The 22,612-nt window shown below is 34.2% G+C and overlaps 1 protein-coding gene and 1 non-coding gene across 3 annotated transcripts in view; one reads left to right on the top strand and one right to left on the bottom strand.

The window, feature by feature from the left end:
* Window positions 1-22,612, top strand: part of CHD1 (chromodomain helicase DNA binding protein 1) — a 75,228-nt gene that overhangs the window by 24,133 nt on the left and 28,483 nt on the right. For both annotated transcript variants that reach the window (XM_064376190.1, XM_064376189.1), the window contains exons 5-21: window positions 669-733; window positions 2,530-2,679; window positions 2,780-3,051; window positions 3,821-4,046; window positions 4,780-4,880; window positions 5,111-5,289; window positions 6,258-6,385; window positions 7,136-7,352; window positions 8,635-8,724; window positions 9,708-9,898; window positions 10,601-10,789; window positions 14,047-14,209; window positions 15,046-15,198; window positions 18,251-18,322; window positions 20,380-20,529; window positions 21,760-21,908; window positions 22,507-22,603. In XM_064376190.1, coding sequence (XP_064232260.1) covers window positions 669-733; window positions 2,530-2,679; window positions 2,780-3,051; window positions 3,821-4,046; window positions 4,780-4,880; window positions 5,111-5,289; window positions 6,258-6,385; window positions 7,136-7,352; window positions 8,635-8,724; window positions 9,708-9,898; window positions 10,601-10,789; window positions 14,047-14,209; window positions 15,046-15,198; window positions 18,251-18,322; window positions 20,380-20,529; window positions 21,760-21,908; window positions 22,507-22,603 — 2,592 coding nt within the window. The remainder of the gene's footprint in view (window positions 1-668; window positions 734-2,529; window positions 2,680-2,779; window positions 3,052-3,820; window positions 4,047-4,779; window positions 4,881-5,110; window positions 5,290-6,257; window positions 6,386-7,135; window positions 7,353-8,634; window positions 8,725-9,707; window positions 9,899-10,600; window positions 10,790-14,046; window positions 14,210-15,045; window positions 15,199-18,250; window positions 18,323-20,379; window positions 20,530-21,759; window positions 21,909-22,506; window positions 22,604-22,612) is intronic.
* LOC135274978 (U6 spliceosomal RNA) lies at window positions 13,447-13,550 on the bottom strand. Its single transcript, XR_010342715.1, has one exon. It is a non-coding gene; the product is annotated as a U6 spliceosomal RNA (small nuclear RNA).

Genomic DNA, 22,612 nt, shown 5'->3' with positions numbered 1-22,612 from the left:
TTATCCAATAATTCCAATTTTAGGGATTAATCCAAAATAAGCAGTGGGACATTTGTGTGCATTTGCTCATCACAGCAAAATTAGAAATAAACTAAATGTGAACTCCATGGGAAATAATTAAATGCGATGTGTACCTACACACGTATATCCATGTACATATATGAATTAAGGAATATTATACCATTAAATCATATTTGTACAAAATAATAACAATTCTCAACACTTTTTGAAAGAATAGATGGCCACTATAAACAATTTTATTTCTTTGTGTGCAAGCATGCATACATGTATGTTTGCACAAAAACATTTAGGAAAAATTATAACTCAAAAGTTATGGTGAACAAAAAGTTAGTTCAAAATTTGGCATGCTGGCACCTAGGATTGTTGGGGCCATAGTAGGCAACAATAATGGTCTCCAGAGAGGGTAGATTTTAAGGTTTTATACAAAGTGCTGTCATTGTGCTGTTTACCTAGTTTCACTGGCTATATTAATTTGCAATAATAATGTTATTAATTATTTTCGGCTAGTTAATGTAAATAAAACTGCATTTAAAAAGACTTCACAAGTACTGTTATTTGTAAAGTGAATATTAAATAGTATAACAAGTAAAAATTTTATATGGTTAAATTCTGATGATTAGTGGGTGATACTATTTTTTTTTCTACAGGATTCCTCTAGCAGTGAAGATTCTGATGACTCATCAAGTGAGGTTAAAAGGAAAAAGCATAAAGAGTATGTCATTTTGTTCAACTGACTTCTTCCTCTTAGAAAAATCTTAATGATTTTGTATTTCTTTCTTTATGAAAATTGTTGCCAAAAGGAGACTTTTCTAAATTCTTGGTTCATGGCATTTTACAAAGTTAATTTACATCATTACACAATTAAAGATAAATCTCTAACATCTTTCTGTGACCACCTGTGGGTATTATGCCATTTCTTTTTCTCCTATAACTTCCCCTCTATTTTTAAACTTTAAAATCTCCTTAGTTGTAATATCAGAAAATCTTAATAACTTGGGCAATATAGGAGAAGAGGGATGACAGGATGACTGATTTTGGATGATTTTTTAATTATGTTAATAGCTATTCTTACTGTTCAGCTGCATGTGAAATTTACTTCATACTGCAGAACTCATTTTAGAACTCACTATAATTTTCTAAAGATCTTGACCCAGAAAGTATTAAGAATACTTCAGATTCTCAATCCATGTTCATTTAAATGGTTTGGAAACATTATTCCATTGTCTTGTCTTTTATTTTTCTATTTGCGTTTGATATTCTGCATGTTGGATTTGTTAATTATTTTTCCCAAAAGATACATGGGTTTTTAATGTGAAGATTCATGTCTTTTAGTGTGTTTATGTTTTATTCTGAAAAATCTATCATTTCATCTCTGGATTTTTTTCCTTTTCAAAACTACAAATCTCTCTGGTCCTCCTATTAATAGATATATATTGGATCATCTAGGTTTTTTCCCATGAATCTTACTATATCATGTTTTTAATCCCTTTATTGGCATACTGGATTCTGATTAATTTTCTTAGATTTGTCTTCTAGTTTTTAAATACAGCATCATTGCATTTTCAACTATTGTGTCTTATCAGCTGTTTTAACTCTTCCACTGAGTTGAGAATTTCTAAACTTAGTGTGGGTGCAAGCAAATAATATGTTTAAAAAAATGAGTAATTTGGGATAATAGACTTCCTTGGATATAAAAATTATAATTTGTATTATAAAAATGTAAAATGGAGACTATTTTCAGTGTGCAAGCCCTAAAAAGAATTTGCTTTTATGTTTTTATCATAAGCAGATTTTATCATATATGCTTGTTTATATACCCTTCATCGTAAATACAATTGGTGCAAAAGATACACAGCAATGAAGCAGAAGCATAACTGAAATAGGATATACTGTATTTGTAAGAATTAAATATGTGTCTTTCATTTGAACTTCATATAATAGCAGAATATTAACATTCATCCAGTGTTTTTTCTCTACATGTTGATTGGGATGAAATAGACTTAATAGTCTAAAAATAGTAATAAAGGTAAGGTACTCAATGAATATGGTACTACTGCTTCAATTTTTTTCTTTTACATTTTTCTATACTATAAGTTTTTCTTAATCTGTACTATTTAAAAAATCAGTGTAAAAGTGTGCTTTTCAGAATCACAGCCTCTATAGAATTAAAATGGCATGGATTAATACTTCTTTTTTGAGAGGGCAAGTAGAATAATTATACAATATTTTAATCTATAATGAAGATTAAAATATCACTTATTTATTTGCCGTTCACTGCCATATGACTAAGTGATTAACAAAACTGGAGTTGTGAGATAAGTCTATGAAGAATATTTTCCAGAGTGTTTTTATTATACAGTTCCATCATTTTTAGCATGAGTAAAAGCAACAGTGTTTTTGATAATAACTGAAATATAGTTTAGTTGATTTGATCATCTTTGTAGTTTATTAGGGATAAAATTTGTCGTATGAGTACAAATAAAAATACTTTATAAATTTTGTCTACAGTGAAGATTGGCAAATGTCTGGGTCAGGATCTCCATCTCAGTCTGGTTCAGATTCAGAATCCGAAGAAGAGAGAGATAAAAGCAGTTGTGATGAAACGGAATCTGATTATGAGCCAAAAAACAAAGTCAAAAGCAGAAAACCTCAAAATAGGTATGGTCTGTTTGATAGTGAAAATTGGTTGTGGAAGGTATTCATTCTTTTTGTATACAGTTTCTTAAATCTTGTTTTTTTTCTCCTTGCCCTTTCCTAGATCTAAGTCAAAAAATGGAAAAAAGATTCTTGGACAAAAAAAGAGACAGATTGATTCCTCTGAGGAGGAGGATGATGAAGAAGATTATGATAATGATAAAAGAAGTTCTCGTCGCCAAGCAACTGTTAATGTTAGCTATAAGGAGGATGAAGAAATGAAAACAGATTCTGATGACCTACTGGAAGTCTGTGGAGAGGATGTTCCTCAACCTGAGGAAGAAGAATTTGAAACCATAGAAAAGTTTATGGATTGTCGAATTGGGAGAAAAGGAGGTAGTTTTTAAAAAACATTTATTGTTTGGTTGTTTAAATAATATTTACAAGAGTAAAGGGCCAAGTGCGGTGGCTCAACACTTAGGGAGGCCTGTAATCTCAACACTTTGGGAGGCCGAGGCAGATGGATCACGTGAGGTCAGGAGTTCTAGACCAACCTGGCCAATGTGGCAAAACCCCATCTCTACTGAAAATACAAAAATTAGCTGGGCGTGGTAGTGCATGCCTGTAGTTCCAGCTACTTGGGAAACTGAGGCAAGGGAATCGCTTGAACCCAGGAGGCTGAGGTTGCAGTGAGCTGAGATGTCCAGCCTTGGTGACAGAGTGAAACTTCGTCTCAAAAAAGATAGTGAAGTATTAAAGAGTTTTCAACAATGTTGAAAGCTAAGAGGGTAGATTTTTTTGTTGTTTTACTTATTTGTTATAAAAGCATACTTTGCTTAGCCTGAGTATCTTCCTAGAAAATAACCACCTGACCACATGTCATATATTGTGGATAATTATAGAATAATTATGTGGGATCTCAGGTGGACCTCTGTCTTATTTTTTCTAGTTTGAAAGAGGAGGGGATTATATTAGATAATTCTGAAATTCTGAGATTCTTTTATTTGTGCGTAATAGAATTTCCTGTAAGCTTCTATACCCTTGATACTTTATTTACTTTTTAAAAGAGTATATATTTTGATATTCGTATTTTTGAAATTTTGAGTTGAAATACAATCCTACAACAGAATTACATGGAAGGAAGGTCTTGTGCTTGTGTTTTCAGCTACTGGTGCTACTACAACCATCTATGCCATTGAAGCCGATGGTGACCCAAATGCAGGCTTTGAAAAAAACAAAGAACCAGGAGAGATTCAGTATTTAATTAAATGGAAAGGATGGTCCCATATCCACAACACTTGGGAGACAGAAGAAACCCTCAAGCAGCAGAATGTTAGAGGAATGAAAAAACTGGATAATTATAAGAAAAAAGATCAGGAAACAAAAAGATGGTAAGTATGCTGTGTGTCATATGGTTTTTTTTTAATAGTTCAAAGGTTACTAAGCCTTTATGTTAATAAAGAATACATGATTAAATTAAAGGATAGCCTGAAATAACTATTTATACCCTTTATAATACAGTGGGTCCTCTGTGTCCACAGCTTCTGTATCCTTGGTTTCAACCAACCATGGATTGAAAGTATTCAGAGGAAAAATACAGTGAAAAACACCAGTACAACAATCAGTAATACAAATTAAAAACAATACAGTGTAACAACTATTTACACTGCATTTACACTGTATTAGGTATTATAAGAATATCTAGAGATGATTTAATGTGTAGGGAAGGATGTGTGTGGGTTATATTGCAAGTACCATGCCATTCCATATAAGGAACTTGAGCATACTCAGATTCTGGTATCTGTAGAGGATCCTGAACCAATCCCCTGCAGGTGCTGAGGGATGATTTTCTTCCATTTCAAGGTAAAACTCCTAGGGGTAGCCCTGTCTAAACCTATCCTCAGTAACAGTCATGTAGAGTGTGTCTCATATGTTATAAATTACCAATTTTTAGTTAAAAATAAATGGTGCTTTATTCCTATTTCAGTTTCTTTATTACTCAAACTTGGCCCACACAGTAAGTGGCAAAATGGGAGATTTTGTGCTACAAATAGTGTTGGGGATGGGGGAGTAATAGGTTATTTATGGGAGATTTTTAAATCTGTTCCTGGGTGAATTTTTCAGGTTGAAAAATGCTTCTCCAGAAGATGTGGAATATTATAATTGCCAGCAAGAACTTACAGATGATCTACATAAACAGTATCAAATAGTGGAACGTATAATTGGTTAGTGATAAATGATTCTGGTTAAACTTTTATCTTTTTATGCTTGAAATAATCTGAAAAAAGTCATAAATTTGCCACTTACACATCAAACACAGTTGCTTGCTCTTATTAAAACAGATAAACTAGATAGCTAAATTTTACATGTGTAGCCTTTACTAAGAATTCTGTATCTGATGATTAAATATAAAAAAAAGAAAAAAAAATAAGTAAATGCCTGATTTATCTCACAGCTCATTCCAATCAAAAGTCAGCAGCTGGTTATCCTGATTATTATTGCAAATGGCAGGGCCTTCCATACTCAGAGTGCAGCTGGGAAGATGGAGCTCTCATTTCCAAAAAGTTTCAACCATGCATTGATGAGTATTTTAGCAGGAATCAATCAAAAACCACTCCTTTTAAAGATTGCAAAGTGAGTATTGTCTGACATTTTAAATTATTAAAAATACATTTATGCTTTATAAATATTTACAAGCCTAAATACAAGAGTCGGATCCTGATTTCAGATAGACTAAGGGAGAAGATTTCTTGGTTAATAGGTCTTATGGAAAGTGAACTTCCTACAATTGCTGTGTGTTTTTAGTTTTGGTTTTAGTTTTAGAATTTTTTATTTCAAACTTTCTCTTTTTAAAAAAATTGTAAATGATGTTTTGGTCAATGTATCTTCTTAAATGTTGTATTATCTTTTATCCTTGTTGAGCATCACTATGTCAGAAAGATGATAAGTTGGTTATGGTGATTGCTTTTGGGGAAGAGTTGGGAAACTAAATAGAGAAAAATCCTTGGAAACTAGAGATATGCTCAATTTTAAAGATGGTGGATATTTTCTTAGAAGGTAGAGAAGGAGGAGAGGGGTATAGGAAAGTATCCAGAACTACATTGCACAATACTTTCTGAATCCTTGTAGCTTACCCAAAGTTACTAGTGATAGTGTTGGGAATCTATGTACTGCTAGACTTTGTTTCCTTATTATAAGAATTACATTCTTCATAGGGATAACTTGGAATTCAGAAATTGAATGGTAAGCTAAGCTAGTTTTATGGTTTATTTGTAGCTTAAGGCTGGAGCAATGGTTGTGAACAATTTAACATACATAGGTTTTGCTTGTGAAATACATGAGACTCATATTTTGGCAGGAACTTAATTTTCTCTATAAATTTTTGTTTTAAAAAGAAGGCAAAATATGTCACTGTTCATTTTTGTTAGAGTAGTAGAAAACAGTGTTGATAGAACCCTCCTGATACATTTTGAGTAACGGAATCTCTGAGCTTGATGATTTGAGATGAAATCTCAGGATTACGGTAAAGCTGAGATTTTCATCTTTTAGTATAATTTCTTATATTTGATAATTCTACATAATAATGTTTATTTCTACTGAAGGTATTAAAACAAAGGCCAAGGTTTGTAGCCCTGAAGAAGCAGCCATCCTATATTGGAGGACATGAGGGCTTAGAATTAAGAGATTATCAACTGAATGGTTTAAATTGGCTTGCTCATTCTTGGTGCAAGTAAGTGTGTTTTGAATCATGTATTTAATTTGACACAGTAAGAATTTTACCAACAGGATTCAGAAAATATTTCCATTAACATAAAGGACCCTTTGGCAGTTGATATGCTAGTCTTTGTATTTTCTAGTGTATATGAACAATAATTATTACATACTGGGGAGAAAATCCAGTGGAGTTTGAGTTTAACTTGTTTGTTGCCTTTTTAAAATATATTTTTATTCAATTTAAAAATCAATATGCATATCCATTCTCATCCCATGCTGTTCCTGGCATATTTCTCTTTTTCCTGGTTATTTTAATATCTACTTAGTCTTCTAAATTCTTTTCTATCTTCTGTGGCCCCCATTCTACTTTTGTGACTCTTGGTTGCAATTTTGCTATAGTTTTTTTTTTAAATCTGTGTTCTTCCTATATACTTTTTACTTATTTAATATATCTGGACTCTACTATACTAGTAGATGAATTGCATTATTGGCTTCATAATTGATTAAACATAATACCATTAATCTTTAAGCCTCCTCTGGCCTACAGTGGTAATCTCCTTTTACTTGCCTTACGGTATTAGTGATTAAGTCTTTAGCCAGATACCTTTACACTTATTATTTGTAGTTAATAAAAGTGGTATATTCTGTATAATACCTATCAGATTAATTTTATTTAACTTCATATAAACATATACACATGATGTAAAAAGGTTTCTTTGTATATTTGAATCTTTCCTTACATGCTAATTTTTTTTTAACTTTGTAGAGGAAATAGTTGCATACTCGCTGATGAAATGGGCCTTGGAAAAACAATACAGACGATCTCATTTCTGAATTATTTGTTTCATGAACATCAATTATATGGACCTTTTCTGTTGGTAGTACCACTCTCCACTCTCACTTCCTGGCAAAGGGAAATTCAGACATGGGCTTCTCAAATGAATGCTGTGGTTTATTTAGGTGATATTAATAGCAGAAACATGGTAAGTGATTTCCTTGTAAATGTAGAAATCAGAATATACTTGTCTTTGAGATCAAGTGTTTTTGTGTTTTTTGTTGTTGTTCTTTGTTTGTTTGTTTTTTGAGATGGGGTTTTACTCTGTCTCCCAGGCTAGAGTGCAGTGGTGGGATCTTGGCTCACTGCAACTTCCACCTCTCGGGCTCAAGCTTCCTGAGTAGCTGGGACCACAGGAGCACGCCACCACACCCAGCTAATTTTTTATATTTTTTAGTGGAGACAGGGTTTTGCTGTGTTGCCCAGGCTGGTTTTGAACTCCTAAGCTCAAGAGATCTGCTTATGTTGGTCTCCCAAAGTGCTGGGGTTATAGGCCTGAGCCACCATGCCTGGCCTAACAAGGATGAAGGTTTTTGTTTTGTTTTTGGTCTTTATAAAAATCTTTGTTTCTGGCATAGAACTTGCCACAAATAAGTTCTCAGTCCCCGTTTAATTGACTATAACAAAGTCAGTTTTGGTTCAGTGTTACTTCATATATTTGACAGTTTTTTTTGGGGGGGGGTGGGCACTCTGTTATCCAAGCTGGAGTACATTAGTATTGTGATCTTGCCTCACTGCAACCTCTGCCTTCCAGGTTCAAGTGATTCTCCTGCCTCAGCCTTCCAAGTAGCTGGTATTACAAGCACCTGCCACTACACCCGGCTAATTTTTGTATTTTTTGTGAAGATGGGGGTTTCACTGTGTTGACCAGGCTGGTCTCAAACTCCTGACCTCAAGTGATCTATCTACCCCCCGTGGCCTCCCAAAGTGCTGGGATTACAGGCACGAGCCACCAAACCAATCTTACATTTTTAATGGAGAATTTCAAATGTACATGAGAGCAGACAGAAGAATGTAATAAACTCTCATGTTCTCATCTTCAGTTTCACAAATTTACTGCTAGTTTTGTTTTGTCTATACCTCTGCACACTACTTTCCTAGCTACTGTGAAGCAAACCCCAGAGATCATATTTCAGTCGTAAATGTTACATTATTAAATGAATTAATCTTTTATGTTTTGTTAAATAAGAATTTTTCTTTTGTTCAAGATGTATGTTAAAATTGTGCTTCATTTTTTAAGAAGTGCTGTGGCATTTATATTTTATTTACAAGATTCACATAGCATGTTTGACTATATAAAGAATAACTGATTACATAAACATATTTACAGTTATTTATGTATTTGGATGGATTTTAATTTTTAGATATTTAAGTAAAAGTATAATTTGCTTGATGTTTGCCTTAAAATTGTCCTTCAAATTTCTTGATAGATAAGAACTCATGAATGGATGCATCCTCAGACCAAACGGTTAAAATTTAATATACTGTTAACAACTTATGAAATTTTATTAAAGGATAAGGTATGTATTTATTTCTCATGTGTTTCTGTCTATTGTATATCAGTTCTTTGTGCTGTGGACAAGATGAGAGAATAGTCTAAATCATGAGTCAGCAAATTATAGCCTGTGGTCTTATTTTTTTAATTACTCTTGAACTCAGAATGGTTTTTACATTTTTGAGAGGTTCCTTATAAGGGTCATAGAAAGAATATGTGACAGAGACCACATATTTATCTGCGAAGTCTGAAATATTTACTATCTGGCTCTTTATAGAAAAAGCTTGCTGACTCAACCTAGTGAAACCATTTTGTTACAGTGTGTATTGATTTGTAAGCTCTTTAAAGAAGAGGAAGATACCTAATAGGGTTAAGCTACCACTGTGTGATGCAATGAAGTCTTTATAGATACTGCCTCATTTAATTCCTCCATCTGCTTTATATTTACTTCCTGTACTTTATTGAAAAGAAAATCAATCTTAAGAAAGGAATGTCTCAACTTGCCTATGGTAACACAGCTCTTAAGTAGCAGAATCAGGCCTGCTCTAACTCAGAGACCTGAGTTTATAAGAGAGTTCTACAGTTCATAAAAGTGCAGTGAATTGCACTTATTGTCTTATTCCAACACTTGGAATAAGATACTGTTTTGAATTTGTGTCATAGTTTTTTTTTCACATTGATATTAATAGATTCCTCTATTGGAGTTAGGCTAAAAATCTTCATAAAAATTTTAAATGACACTGCTAATTTTTCTCTGTTAATTATCAGTTTATAAGCTAATAAAAACTTTGGCTTGATATTATGTTCTAGTGGTTAAATTTGTCATAGAAGGAATATGTGGTGAGTTGCTTAGGCATTGTAATAAATCTTGAAAGAATTCTTTATTTTAAAATTAGACAAAGTTTTAAATTTTCATGTGTTTCATTTTAATAATTGAGTTCAGATTAAGTGGGAAGTTTAAATTTGAATTCAGTTTTTCTCAAAATATTGTTTCTCTATTATTTTAAGGCATTCCTTGGAGGTCTGAATTGGGCATTTATAGGTGTTGATGAAGCACATCGATTAAAGAATGATGACTCCCTTCTGTATAAAACTTTAATAGATTTTAAATCCAATCATCGTCTCCTTATCACTGGAACTCCTCTACAAAATTCCCTCAAAGAGCTCTGGTCTTTGCTACATTTCATTATGCCAGAAAAGTAAGACAAATTTGCAGTTTTAATTATAGTTTTGTATAGTTATGTTTAGTGGGGAAAAACCCAGGTAATAAGATCAGTAAAAGTTTTTATTGCCTTAAAAGATTAGATCACAGATTACAAAGAATTTTTAAAAAAGGAAAATGGTGTTAGCTACTTTGTAATACTATTTGAATTTTTCAATTTTGTTAATAAACGTAAGCCATGTGTAATAAATCACAACAGTTGATTTTGAGCATGTTCAAAATGTACCTTGCTTGGAAAACTAACACAGTGCCATTCTTTGTATTTAATAGTTGGAATAACAACAATGAGGTGCTGGTAATCCCCTTTTCTAAATGAGGAAAACTAGACTAGACAGGGCTAAATATGTTCCCTAAGATCACTACTTGTTCTCTTTCAGTTGATCCAGAACTTGGTCCAGAACTTGAAAAGAATATTTTTGAGAAATATTTTAGTGATAATTACTACCATACTTCAAAACACTTCATATTCACTTGATTCAAGAATCATAACTTATAAAACAATTGATTATATTTCATCATACCTCTACTTGGGAGGAAGATTTTTAGAAGTAACTAAGTTTAGCTAATTTTTTTTTCTAAAAATCTGTATTATTTTGTTTACAAATGACTCCCCTAAAAAAAAAGTCTCATACACAATTTGATGTTTTCTAGTGATTTTGCAATTTCTTAAATTTTAAAGGTTTTCTTCTTGGGAAGATTTTGAAGAAGAACATGGCAAAGGGAGAGAATATGGTTATGCAAGCCTTCACAAGGAGCTTGAGCCGTTTCTGTTACGCCGTGTTAAGAAAGATGTGGAAAAATCTCTTCCTGCCAAGGTTGAGCAGATTTTAAGAATGGAAATGAGTGCTTTACAGAAACAATATTACAAGTAAGCTGTACACTGAGCACATGTTCTGAACATTTAATTCTGAACACCTTCCATGTCTGTGTCCTCCTCTTGGTGCCCCCACCTTCTTCTCTACAATAGTGTCTTAGAGCTGTTGCAATTCTCGAATTCTAGAATTAGTTTATTCTGTGCCATAAGGAGGCAAAGGGAGATTTAATGACATGTCCAAAATGATGTGTGACAAGACTGAGTAATTGATCTTCTAACACATCATTAATTGCTTTCCTAGATACCATACTGTTACCTTATAAAGAGTTTCACTGTTAGGATTTCCATTATATGAAGGTATTATATGATTATGACAATTAACAGAGACCAAAAAAAGAAACTTAGAACAAAATTTTAGGCCCTGCTGCTTTTTGAAGAGTATTAACAAATCATAGCTGGTGTAAATTTGTATGTTAAGATCTATACAGTAGCACTTTTCAAAGAATCAGTAAGGAAAATCTGTTCTAATATCTATTTAAACATTTAATTTCATAAAACAAAATACATTGATACAGATTATTTGGAGTTTCAGAAACATTTATATTTTATGGTAAATAAATAGGTACCATACATTTGAAAGAATATCCTTATTGCATAATTTTTATTATGGAAAATTTCAGACATATACAAAAATAGGATAATTTAAAGAACTCTTGTACCCATGACTCAGCTTCACTTTCTTTTTTTGTTTGATTTTTGAGACGGAGTCTCCCTGTGTACTCCAGGTGGCATGTTTTTGGCTCACTGCAACCTCCACCTTCCGGTTTCAAATGATTTTAGTGCTTCAGCCTCCTGAGTAGCTGGATTTACAGGTGTGCCTCACAATGCCTTGCTAATTTTTTTATTTTTAGTAGAGACAGGGTTTCACATGTTGTCCAAGCTGGTCTGGAATGCCTGGCCTCAGGCAATCTACCGGCCTCAGCCTTCCATAGTGCTGGGGTTACAGGTGTGAGCCACTGTGCTTAGCCCCAGCTTCACTTTCAGCTCGTAGCCAGTTGTTTTATATTTCTGATCATCCCCATTTCCCCCAGTCCCTATCCTTTTGAAGCAAATCAGAGAGTTTTCCATAAACATTTTTCTATGTGTCTCTAATAATTGATTTTTAAAAATACTAGTACCACCTAGGCACAGTGGCTCATGCCTGTCATCTCAACACTTTGGGAGGCCGAGGCGGGCAGATCACTTGAGCCTCAAGAGTTTGAGACCAGCCTGGACAACATGGCAAAGCCCTGTTTCTACCCAAAATACAAAAAAATTAGCCCGGAGTGGCTGTAGTCCCAGCTACTTGGGAGGCTGAGGTGGGAGGATTGCTTGAGTCCGTGAGGTGGAGGTTGCAGTGAACCGAGGTCATGCCACTGTACTCCAGCCTGGGTGACAGACTCGTCTTTAAATAACCCACTTTAAAATTTTCACAATAATTTAGGAAATTATTGCTCTCTCAGCAGAATCAAGTGATTTCCTGTTTAAACAATAGTCAGTATCAGTGTTGAGTTTTTCTCTGTTGTCTGAAAAAAATTTTTTTAAGTTTACTTGAATCAGGATTGAGATAGGATTATATATGGCAATTGATTTGTCTCTGAGTTGCTTATCTATAGTTACTTCTTTTTTGTTAAAATTTATTTGATGAGGAAAACTGTTAATTCTGTATAATTTTTCCACAATCTAGATTTTGCATAGTACTTCCCTCTAGAATAGCTTAAAAGTATCCCCTGTATTTTCTATAGGTTGTAGGTATATCTAGGTGCTTGATAATATTCAAATTTTAATTATGACAAGAGTATATTTTGTAATGCACAATGGTGATTATCTAATTTTGTTATGGGGTTCTTTGAAAAAAAAAGCAATACGTTTTATAGAAAGTTTGGAAAGGAAAGTGAAAGCAGGAAGAAGACACATTCACCTGTAATTCTCTGAGTGCTAGTCATATATCATGGATATTGAACTTTAAACTCTTCAAGGTTCTTTTTGGCAACTGAGGTAGTAAGATACTGCCATAAATTTCTGTAAAACATCTTAGAATTATTGCCGCTAGAGAAATTAATAAGAAATTTTTTCTGGATAAGGGAAAATAGTCCTTTATTCTTGATTACCTCTTATGGCATCGAGCATTGTCCATGTGTTTTATTTTGCTTTTCATTCCAGTTTTGGGAAAGTGCCTATACAACTAGTGGTAAAAAGAATGGTAAAAAAAAGAATAGGCACACTAGATAGTTGAGACTTTCAAGTCCCTTCGAAAACTGACCTTGTAAAAAGGAAGAAAATAAAAGGTAGAAAAGGTCATAGAGGAAATTTTTCTTTCTTTTTTAAATTCATCTTTTGTTTTAGATACTGGAAGTACACATTCAGGTTTGTTACATGGATATATTGCATCCAGGTAGTGAGTGTGGTAAGCAGGAGGTAGTTTTCAACCCATGTTCCCCTTCCTCCTGCCCCTCTTTAGTAGTCCACAGTGTTACATGTTTATATCCATATGTGCTCAGTGTTTAACTCACATTTACAAGTGAGAACATACGGTATTTGGTTTTCTGTTTATATGTTAAATCACTTAGAATTATGGTCTTTAGCTCCATTCATGGCCATTATTTTATTTGAAGGGCATTATTTCATCCTTTTTTTTCCATGGGTGGATAGTATTTATGATGTACATATACAAAAAATATGGAGTGTTCGAGGATTTGTATGTCATTCTTGTACAGGGACAGTACTAATCTCTGTATCATTCCAGTTTTAGTATAAGTGCTGCTGAAGCGAGCACAGGAAATGTTATAGTTTGGAGTAGTAAAATAGCACCAAAATGTTTTCTGTAAGTTGCATATGTATTGTGTAATTACAATCTAGACAAGGCAGTGTGGCTAAAACAAGGTATCCTCAGGTTTCTTTTAGGTCCATGCCAAAGATCCAATTTCATTTGCTGTCTAATGCAGTGAAAGTTATAAGAAGATTAAGATAAATAATGCAACTGACTATCTTTTTAGCGAATTTGAGGGGAGAAGGATTAATACAGTATAATAATTATGTTACATTAAGCCTTTTCTCTGTGTAGCTAATGGTTCAGAAAACAAGTGGTGTTCTCATGAGTATCATGAAAGAGGTTTGGTCCATTGTATATCCAATTGTGAATTTCATAACAGTACAGTTTTACTTTGGTACTAGGTTTTGCTTTTTTTTTTTTTTTTTTTTTTTAAATGCTTTTAGAATTTATCCTGGTAATTTTTCTGCTAAACATCATTTTTGTGATTTTTTTTTTTAAGATGGATTTTAACTAGGAATTACAAAGCCCTCAGCAAAGGTTCCAAGGGCAGTACCTCAGGCTTTTTGAACATTATGATGGAGCTAAAGAAATGTTGTAACCATTGCTACCTCATTAAACCACCAGATAATAATGAATTCTATAATAAACAGGAGGCCTTACAAGTAAGAATTTTTAAATGTTGTTACTTTGTGATAAAGTTCTAGAAATGTTTATTCACTTACAATCGAAAATAGCTCAATGCTTTAATATATTGGTTCTCTTTAGTTAGTGCTGCTTTAAATAATTGTCTCAGTTATTTTTTAATCTTTGTAGAAAAGATTTTAAAATTCTAATTTATCTAACTATTTTGATGAATTTTCTAAAAACAGATCTCTCAAACTGTAGACTATAGTAACTTATCCAGCAAAAAATCCTACCATACGTTTATAATTATAAAAAAAAATTCATTAATACTAATTATGCTGCATTTGTGATTTCATAAATGGTAGTCTAAAGGATATCTTGACCTCACATCTTAGCCCTTCCTGGTACTTCTGAAAGATAAATCAGAAGTGTGAAGGCACAACTGCAGTCCAGCCACTGTAGTGCGTTGAAGGGCTAGGATCAGTGTCTAATATTAATACATTAGAATTCATTTGCTTACTCTTTTTAAACCTTTGGTTGCTTAGTTGCTTCTGCCTCCAGTGTAATTGTTCTTCAGCTGAGATTTTTGGAGAAACACTGTGGTATAGTAACTAGCAAACAGAGTGAAATAGTACTTTTTAGCTCCTCGACAATACAAAAACCTAGGTGTTATGTGGCAAGGAAAATGTTAGCTTAAGTCGTAGAGTGAATGGTAAATAAAGGTCTTAGAAATTTTGAAAAGTGAAATAAGTTGTTGTCTAACATTATGAAAATTTAAAATCTCAATTTAAAATAATTCAGGTGACTGAAGTGTTACATGGACAACTTATCACATCTTTTAACATATAACAACTTTAATTTATCGTTTCTATAGCACTTAATTCGTAGTAGCGGAAAATTGATTCTTCTTGACAAGCTATTAATTCGCCTAAGAGAACGAGGCAATCGAGTTCTTATTTTTTCACAAATGGTGCGGATGTTAGATATACTTGCAGAATATTTGAAATACCGTCAATTCCCTTTTCAAGTAAGCATTTAATTGTACTTGTTTTAAATTTTATCTAATTCCTGAGCATATTTCACAGAATTACCTTTGAAATTATCTTGTAAGTGTTTAGGTTTTTATATAAGATACACTTTTCCTTTAAAGAGGTATGTCTGCTTTAAAAAAAAATTTGTCATTCCCTTTCTTCTTCTTGACTTTATGTATTGCAATAAAGTTTTTCTTCCTTATAATTTCTATTTTCTTTTAATTTTGCCTTTTTCTTCTATACTTGCTTTAGATTTTAAAAACTGATCTAAGGCAGAGTTTTCTTGATTGGACAGATCTAAAAGCAGGGAAGCCTTTAGTCTTTAATCTGAATGAGGGAAACAGCAAGCAGTCTCTGTAAATGTGAATGCTGCCAAGATTCTAATGACTTTTATGCTCATAGTTAGCTGACACAGTGTTTGCTGAGTAAAACTAGACAATGTTAGAGAAGAAACTAAAGACCAAAATTCTCATCCATCTATTCAAAATTTATCTTGAAGTTCATTCAATATAACTAAAGCTAATATTGATGAGTGTTTAAAGTCAGGTTCTATTTTCAGTACTTTACATCTAATTATTTAATTCTTGAAGCAGTTTTATGAACAGTATTAGGAACATAGCAGGCATTTATAGATACAGCTAGTAAATGGTGTATATTTAGTACAGATAGTAAAATAGCTGTAAAATTATAATAATAGGACTCAATACACAATCCTTGCTTTGTCAGAGCTTATAATCTCGGAGACAGACATCAAGCAGGTAATCACAAATAAAGGTAACAATACAATTCTGGTAAGTGTTGTGAAGAAAGGTATTTGGTGATGTGAACATCATTGAGAAATATTACGGTAATTTAGGGGAAAACGTAGAAGAGTACCATTAGTTGAGGTTTTTGAAAACACCTTTATTGATAAGTAATTCCAATACTATACAGTTTACCCATTTAAAGTATACAATTCAGTGGTTTTTACTATGTTCACAGATGTGTGTTATTGTCACACAGGGGGTTTCAGAACATTTTCATCAGAAAGAAACCTGTACGCTTTAGCTATTCCTCCTGTCCTTCCAATTTGCCTTCCTCTCCTGCCCTGTGTTGTTTTGTTTTTTGTTTTTGAGATGGAGTTTCACTCTTGTTGCCCAGGCTGGAGTGCAATGGCACAATCTTGGCTTACGGTGACCTCCACCTTCCAGGTTCAAGCGATTCTCCTCCCTCAGTCTCCTGAGTAGCTGGGATTACAGGCATGCACCACCACACCTGACTAATTTTGTGTTTTTAGTAGAGATGGAGTTGCTCCATGTTGTCAGGCTGGTCTTGAACTCCCAACCTCAGGTGATCTGCTTACCTTGGCTTCCTAAAGTGCTGGGATTACAGACATGAGCCACCGCGCCCAGCCCCTGTGTTGGTTTGTTTTTAAACAAATTATTGTGTACATGGTCAAACAAAAAATTAGTTTGGCTAATTTTGAGTGTTCATAAGCACCACTTCTCTGCCACTAATCTCTTCTTATTCCCAGCTCACTTCCTGGAGAGAATCATTTTTAATTTTATTTGGTTTAGGTCATGCCACAGTGATGAGATGCCACTATTCTTAAAATGTGTACTAATTTGTATTTTAATGGAAAAGAAAAAACACTATTTTAATTTTTTTTAAATCTTAATAGACAATCTCTTTCCCTACGTTGTATAGGTGATAATTTAGAGTATTTCACTTAAACCAAAACCACTTAGAATACATAATTTAAAATGTTTATCATATTTTTCTTTTCAGAGTCAAAGTTCATATAGTAGCAAAGCAAAGGTAGGCATATGGCTTCCCAAAATATTAGTTTAATTCATCAGTTAAATGCATGGATCCTAGTAGGCAAGTTATTTCTAGTCTATAACCAGTTAATAATTATAAAATCATTGCCATTATAAAGCGAAATAGTAGCTAATGTTTAATAAGCATTCAGTATGTGTAGGCACTGTGATACGTGTTTTCCTATGCTCTCTCACCGAGTTCTCGATAGTCTATGAAGGAGGGACTTCTTTTATATCTATTTTACTTAAAGTGGAACTGATGTGGAGAAGAAGTTTGTGGAGGAAAGTCAGATCACTTGCTCAAGATGCCCAGTGAATAAGATACTCAAATGCAGGTGGTTGACTAGAGCCCATGATGCTTCATACCAATAATTTTCAAACTTTAGTGTGCATCAGAATCAACTGGATGGCCTTTGCTAAACATCTTCAGTAGGTCTTGGGTAGAACTCAGTAATTTGCCTATCTATGTTCTCAGTTGACACTAATGCTATTCTAGTAACCATACTGGACTTAATCAGTGTTTTTAAAACTGAATTGTAGGCTGAGTGGCTTATGCCTGCAATCCCAGCACTTTGGGAGGCCGAGGTGGGCGGATCACCCAAGGTCAGGAGTTTAAGACGAGCCTGACCAACATGTGAAACCCCGTCTCTACTAAAAATACAGAAATTAGCCAGGTGTGGTGGTGGGTGTCTGTAATTTCAGCTACTCGGGAGGCTGAGGCAGGAGAATTGCTTGAACCTGGGAGGCGGAGGTTGAGATGAACCAAGATCGTGCCACTGCCCTCCAGCCTGGGCTACAAGAGGGAAACAGTCTCAAAAAAAAAAAAAAAAAAAAAAAACCACTGAATTGTAAATAGATTTGTGAATCAGTTTGATCAGTTGTACCAACATTTGAAAGTAAAATGATAAAACGTGAGCATATAATACAGTCTATCATGTTATGATATGAAACTTGTTTCAGGTGTTTGTAAACAGCTGTGTACTTAATTACGTATCTCTTAGAATGGGACTCAAGCAGAATAGTATGACAGCCTATGCTGTATTTACTCTTGAGGTTGCAGTCTTAGTGATTTGGAGCACAGACTAAAGACAGACTGCCTGAACATTAATTTACTGTCTAGTAAGTACTTTCTGTTATAGTTTTAGTAAAGGACATGCTTTACATTTCTACTTAATTTTATAATTGATTTTAATTGCTTTGTAACATTTTGATTCTGTTATATGCAGTATTTTAATGTGTTTTATTCTAGAGATTAGATGGATCAATAAAAGGAGAACTGAGGAAACAAGCTCTAGATCATTTTAATGCTGAGGGATCAGAGGTATGTATTAGTACTTTTTAAATTGTAAGTAATTTTGATTTAGTATTAGTATATTACATTATTATATTATTTAGACATTTTTTTTAATCTTTATGTCCAGCTTGATTAAAAAAGAGTAGGGTTAGCCACCTTCGATCAGCAAATGAGGTTTTAAAGTCACTATTCTAGGTTAAACCTAAGAATTTTATTTTTATTTTATTTTTTTTAAGATAGAGTCTCGCTGTGTTGCCCAGGCTAGAGGGCAGTGGCGCGATCTTAGCTCACTGCAACCTCCACCTCCCGAGTTCAAGCTATTATTCTGCCTCAGCCTCCCAAGTGGCTGTGATTACAGGTGCACACCGCTGTGCCTGGCTAGTTTTTGCATTTTTAGTAGAGATGGGGTTTTGGCTTGTTGCTAGGCTGGTCTTGAACTCCTGAGCTCAGGTGATCCACCCGCCTTGGCTTCCCAAAGTGCTGGGATTACAGGCATGAGCCACCACGTCCAGCCAAGAATTGTACTCTTTATTATCAATACTGTTTCAGCATGGAACAGTTATTTTAATGTGGTTCAAAATAAATTAGATTGGGCACAGTAGCTCAAACCTGTAATCCCAGCACTTTGGGAGACCAATGCAGGAGAATCACTTCAGGTCAGGAGTTTGAGGCCGCCCTGGGAAGCAGTGAGACTGCTGTCTACAAAAAAAAAAAAAAAAAAAGTAAAAAAAATAAGCTGGGCATGATGGTACTCACTTGTAGTCCCAGTTACTTGGGAGGCTGAGGTGAGAGAATCGCTTAGCTCAGGAATTTGAGGCTGCAGCAAGCTATGATCATGCTAATAGACTCTAGCTCAGGCAGTAGAGCAAGACTCTGTCTCAAAAAAAAAAAAAAAAGCTAAATCCAAAAAAGAACATATCCCACTTTACTTTTAAATTTTTTTTTTTTAATTTCCATAGGTTTTTGGGAAACAGGTGATATTTGGTTAAACAAGCAAGTTCTGTAGTGGTGGTTTGTAAGAATTTGGTGCACCCATGGCAGTATACACTGAACCAAATTTGTAGTGTTTTATCACTCACCCCCTTCCCACCCTTTCCCTCTGAGTCCTCAAAGTCCTTTGTATCATTCTTAAGACTTTGCATCCTCATAGCTTAGTTCCCACTTATGAATGAGAATATGCAACGTTTGGTTTTCCATTCCTGAGTTATTTCACTCAGAATAAGTCTCCAGGCTGGGCATGGTGGCTCACGCCTGTAATCCCAGCACTTTAGGAGGCTCAGGTGGGCTGATCACTTGAGGTCAGGAGTTTGAGACCAGCCTGGCCAACATGGTGAAACCTCATCTCTACTAAAAATACAAAAATTAGCTGGGCATGGTAGTGCATTCCTGTAATCCCAGCTACTCGGGAGGCTAAGGCAGGAGAATTGCTTGAACCTGGGAGGCAGAGGTTGCAGTGAGCCAAGATAAAAAGAGTGAGTCTCTGTCTCAAAAAATAAAAGGAATATAGTCTCTACCAGGTTGCTGTGAATGCCAGTATTTCTTTTTTATGGCTGAATAGTATTCTGCCGTATATGTATACCACAGTTTCTTTATCTACTTGTTGATTGATGAGCATTTGGGCTGGTTTCACATTGTTGCAATTGTGAATTGTACTTTTATAATTATGTGTGTGCAAGTATCTTTCTCCTGTAATGACTTTTTTTCCTCTGGGTAGATATCCAGTAGTGGGATTGCTGGATCAAATGGTTGTTCTACTTTTAGTTCTTTAAGGAATTTCCACACTGTTTTCCATAGAGTTCTTTTTTTGGGTATGTGCCTTTTATTTTTTAAGGAAATAAAATTTACAGATAGAGTTGAAGCATCATTTTTTTCTTATTCCATTGTCTTTCTTTTTCACCAGAAGTAAACTGTATTGAATTTGGTGTTATTAACATATGTATTTGATTTTGGAGTGTTTTTGTTGGTCTTGCTAGAGGTTTATATATTAGTTTTAAAAACTGCTTTTCTGTTTAATTAGTAATGTACTGTTTAAATTCAGAAAATCAACTGAAAATTTTTCGTTTTGATTATTCATTTTCTTACAGGATTTCTGCTTTTTGCTGTCCACAAGAGCTGGAGGTCTAGGGATTAATTTAGCCTCTGCTGACACTGTTGTTATATTTGATTCCGATTGGAATCCACAGAATGATCTTCAGGCACAGGCTAGAGCCCATCGAATTGGGCAAAAGAAACAGGTATTTTTAATTTTAATTTATATTATGTTACTGTTTTAGAATTCTTTTTTGGGGGGGGAAGTGATTTCAGTTTATCCTCTAGAGGATAAGATCACTGGAACAATCATATTGCTGTTTAACAGATGGATACTGAGGAACTTGGTTTACCAAAATCACCTGGAGAGTCTGACAGAATTGAGATAACTGCGTATAAATAGGATCATATATTCTGTTTTGATATTGTATTCTAGTCATAACTATAAAATGCAGTTTTTCATTTCAGAACAAAAACTTTAAAAAGTCTTTATTTGCTTATTTTAACTTGAAAGAGAGTTTGAGTAGCATATACAACCTTTTTATTAGTCTATATTTTGTCCATGTGCTTACAAGATTGACGACATACAAATGCAGTCTCATTTTATAATTGTAACAAAATACCTTTAAATGGTGGTGCCGAACCTTTACCTAGAGAAATAGGGAAAATTTACTACACCACTTCTTTTCAATTTTGGAGAGTTTGTTTTATGGCGGGCTTGTTTTTAACTTGGTGAGTCGTTCTTAGAATTTTGCATTATATAGAGTGATGAAACATTAGAATTGAGGCGATGAGTGTAAGGTTGTCAGAAGTTTACATGCCCCCCACCCCCAATTTTCCACAGCTAAATCATAACTTAAAAATTACTGTCATTCCTTTAGAACAATAAAAATACGCAAATGGAATCTCCTTACCAAAATGTTAAGAAGGAAGATAAGGTATAGTTTCAAAATAGTCTCTGTTTTTTTTGAGACGGAGTTTCGCTCTTGTTGCCCAGGCTGGAGTGCAATGGCACGATCTCGGCTCACCTCAACCTCCGTCTCCTGGGTTCAAGCAATTCTCTTGCCTCAGCCTTCTGAGTAGCTGGGACTACAGGCATGCGCCACCATGCCCAGCTAATTTTTGTATTTTTAGTAGAGACGGGGTTTCACCATGTTGACCAGGATGGACTCGATCTCTTGACCTTGTGATCCACCCGTCTCGGCCTCCCAAAGTGCTGGGATTACAGGCGTGAGCCACCGTGCCCGGCCTCAAAATAGTCTCTTAAGTTGTGGAACTCTAGCTTTAAACATCTTTTTAAAATTTTCATTTTGCTTTTAACCAGTGAAAACTTCACGTGGAATGAGCTTCAATCTGTGTGCCAATGTTTAGGCACGTCAGATTAGCAGAACAAATCCTTAATACTGCAATTTGTTTGCTCATGTGTATTTTTACAGGTGAATATTTATCGTCTAGTTACAAAGGGATCAGTTGAAGAAGATATTCTTGAAAGGGCCAAAAAGAAGATGGTGTTAGATCATCTTGTAATTCAAAGAATGGACACAACTGGGAAGACAGTACTACATACTGGTTCTGCCCCATCAAGGTGGTTACTTTATTATAAAAAATGTCATTTTAGAGCCAGTGTATTCATTTTCCCGACATGTTATATCACTATAAGTAGATCATTGAAGAAATGTATTCAGTGTTGTACTTTTTATATTTTGGAAGACTTTGGACTAATTTCTAGTTAGAAAAATACCTGGTTTCATTACTATAGATTTGTAATTAGAGGGTTAATCTCTTAACGTCTATGCTTCAAGTTTCTTATTTAAAAATAAATATACTGGCCTAGACAACATGGTGAAACCCCACCTCTACAAAAAATAAAAAACTTAACTCGGCATGGTGAAACATGCCTGTACTCCCAGCTGCTCAGGAGGCTGAAGTGGGAGGATCAGTTGAGCCCAGGAGGTGGAGGTTGCAGTGAGCTAAGATTGTGCCACTGCACTTCAACCTGGGTGAGAATGAGACAGTCTCAGAAAAAAAATAAAAATAAAAGATACTAATACTTGATTTACCTAACTTCCTCATGTAACTGTTTTAATAAAACTGAATGAAAATGTCAGTAATTAATAAAAGTCATGTGTAAATGTTATATTTTTAACTGTTAATGTTAAGCATTTTTGTTTTTCCTGTTTTAGTTCTACTCCTTTCAATAAAGAAGAGTTATCAGCCATTTTAAAGTTTGGTGCTGAGGAACTTTTTAAGGAACCTGAAGGAGAAGAACAAGAGCCCCAGGTTAAAAAA

Source organism: Aotus nancymaae, unplaced genomic scaffold (assembly GCF_030222135.1).
Source record: "Aotus nancymaae isolate 86718 unplaced genomic scaffold, 86718_ANA_hifiasm-v0.15.2.pri h1tg000014l, whole genome shotgun sequence".
Classification (NCBI taxonomy): Eukaryota; Metazoa; Chordata; class Mammalia; order Primates; family Aotidae; genus Aotus; species Aotus nancymaae.
Note: the sequence above shows the minus strand (reverse complement) of the source record. Positions and strands in the feature narration are given on the sequence as shown.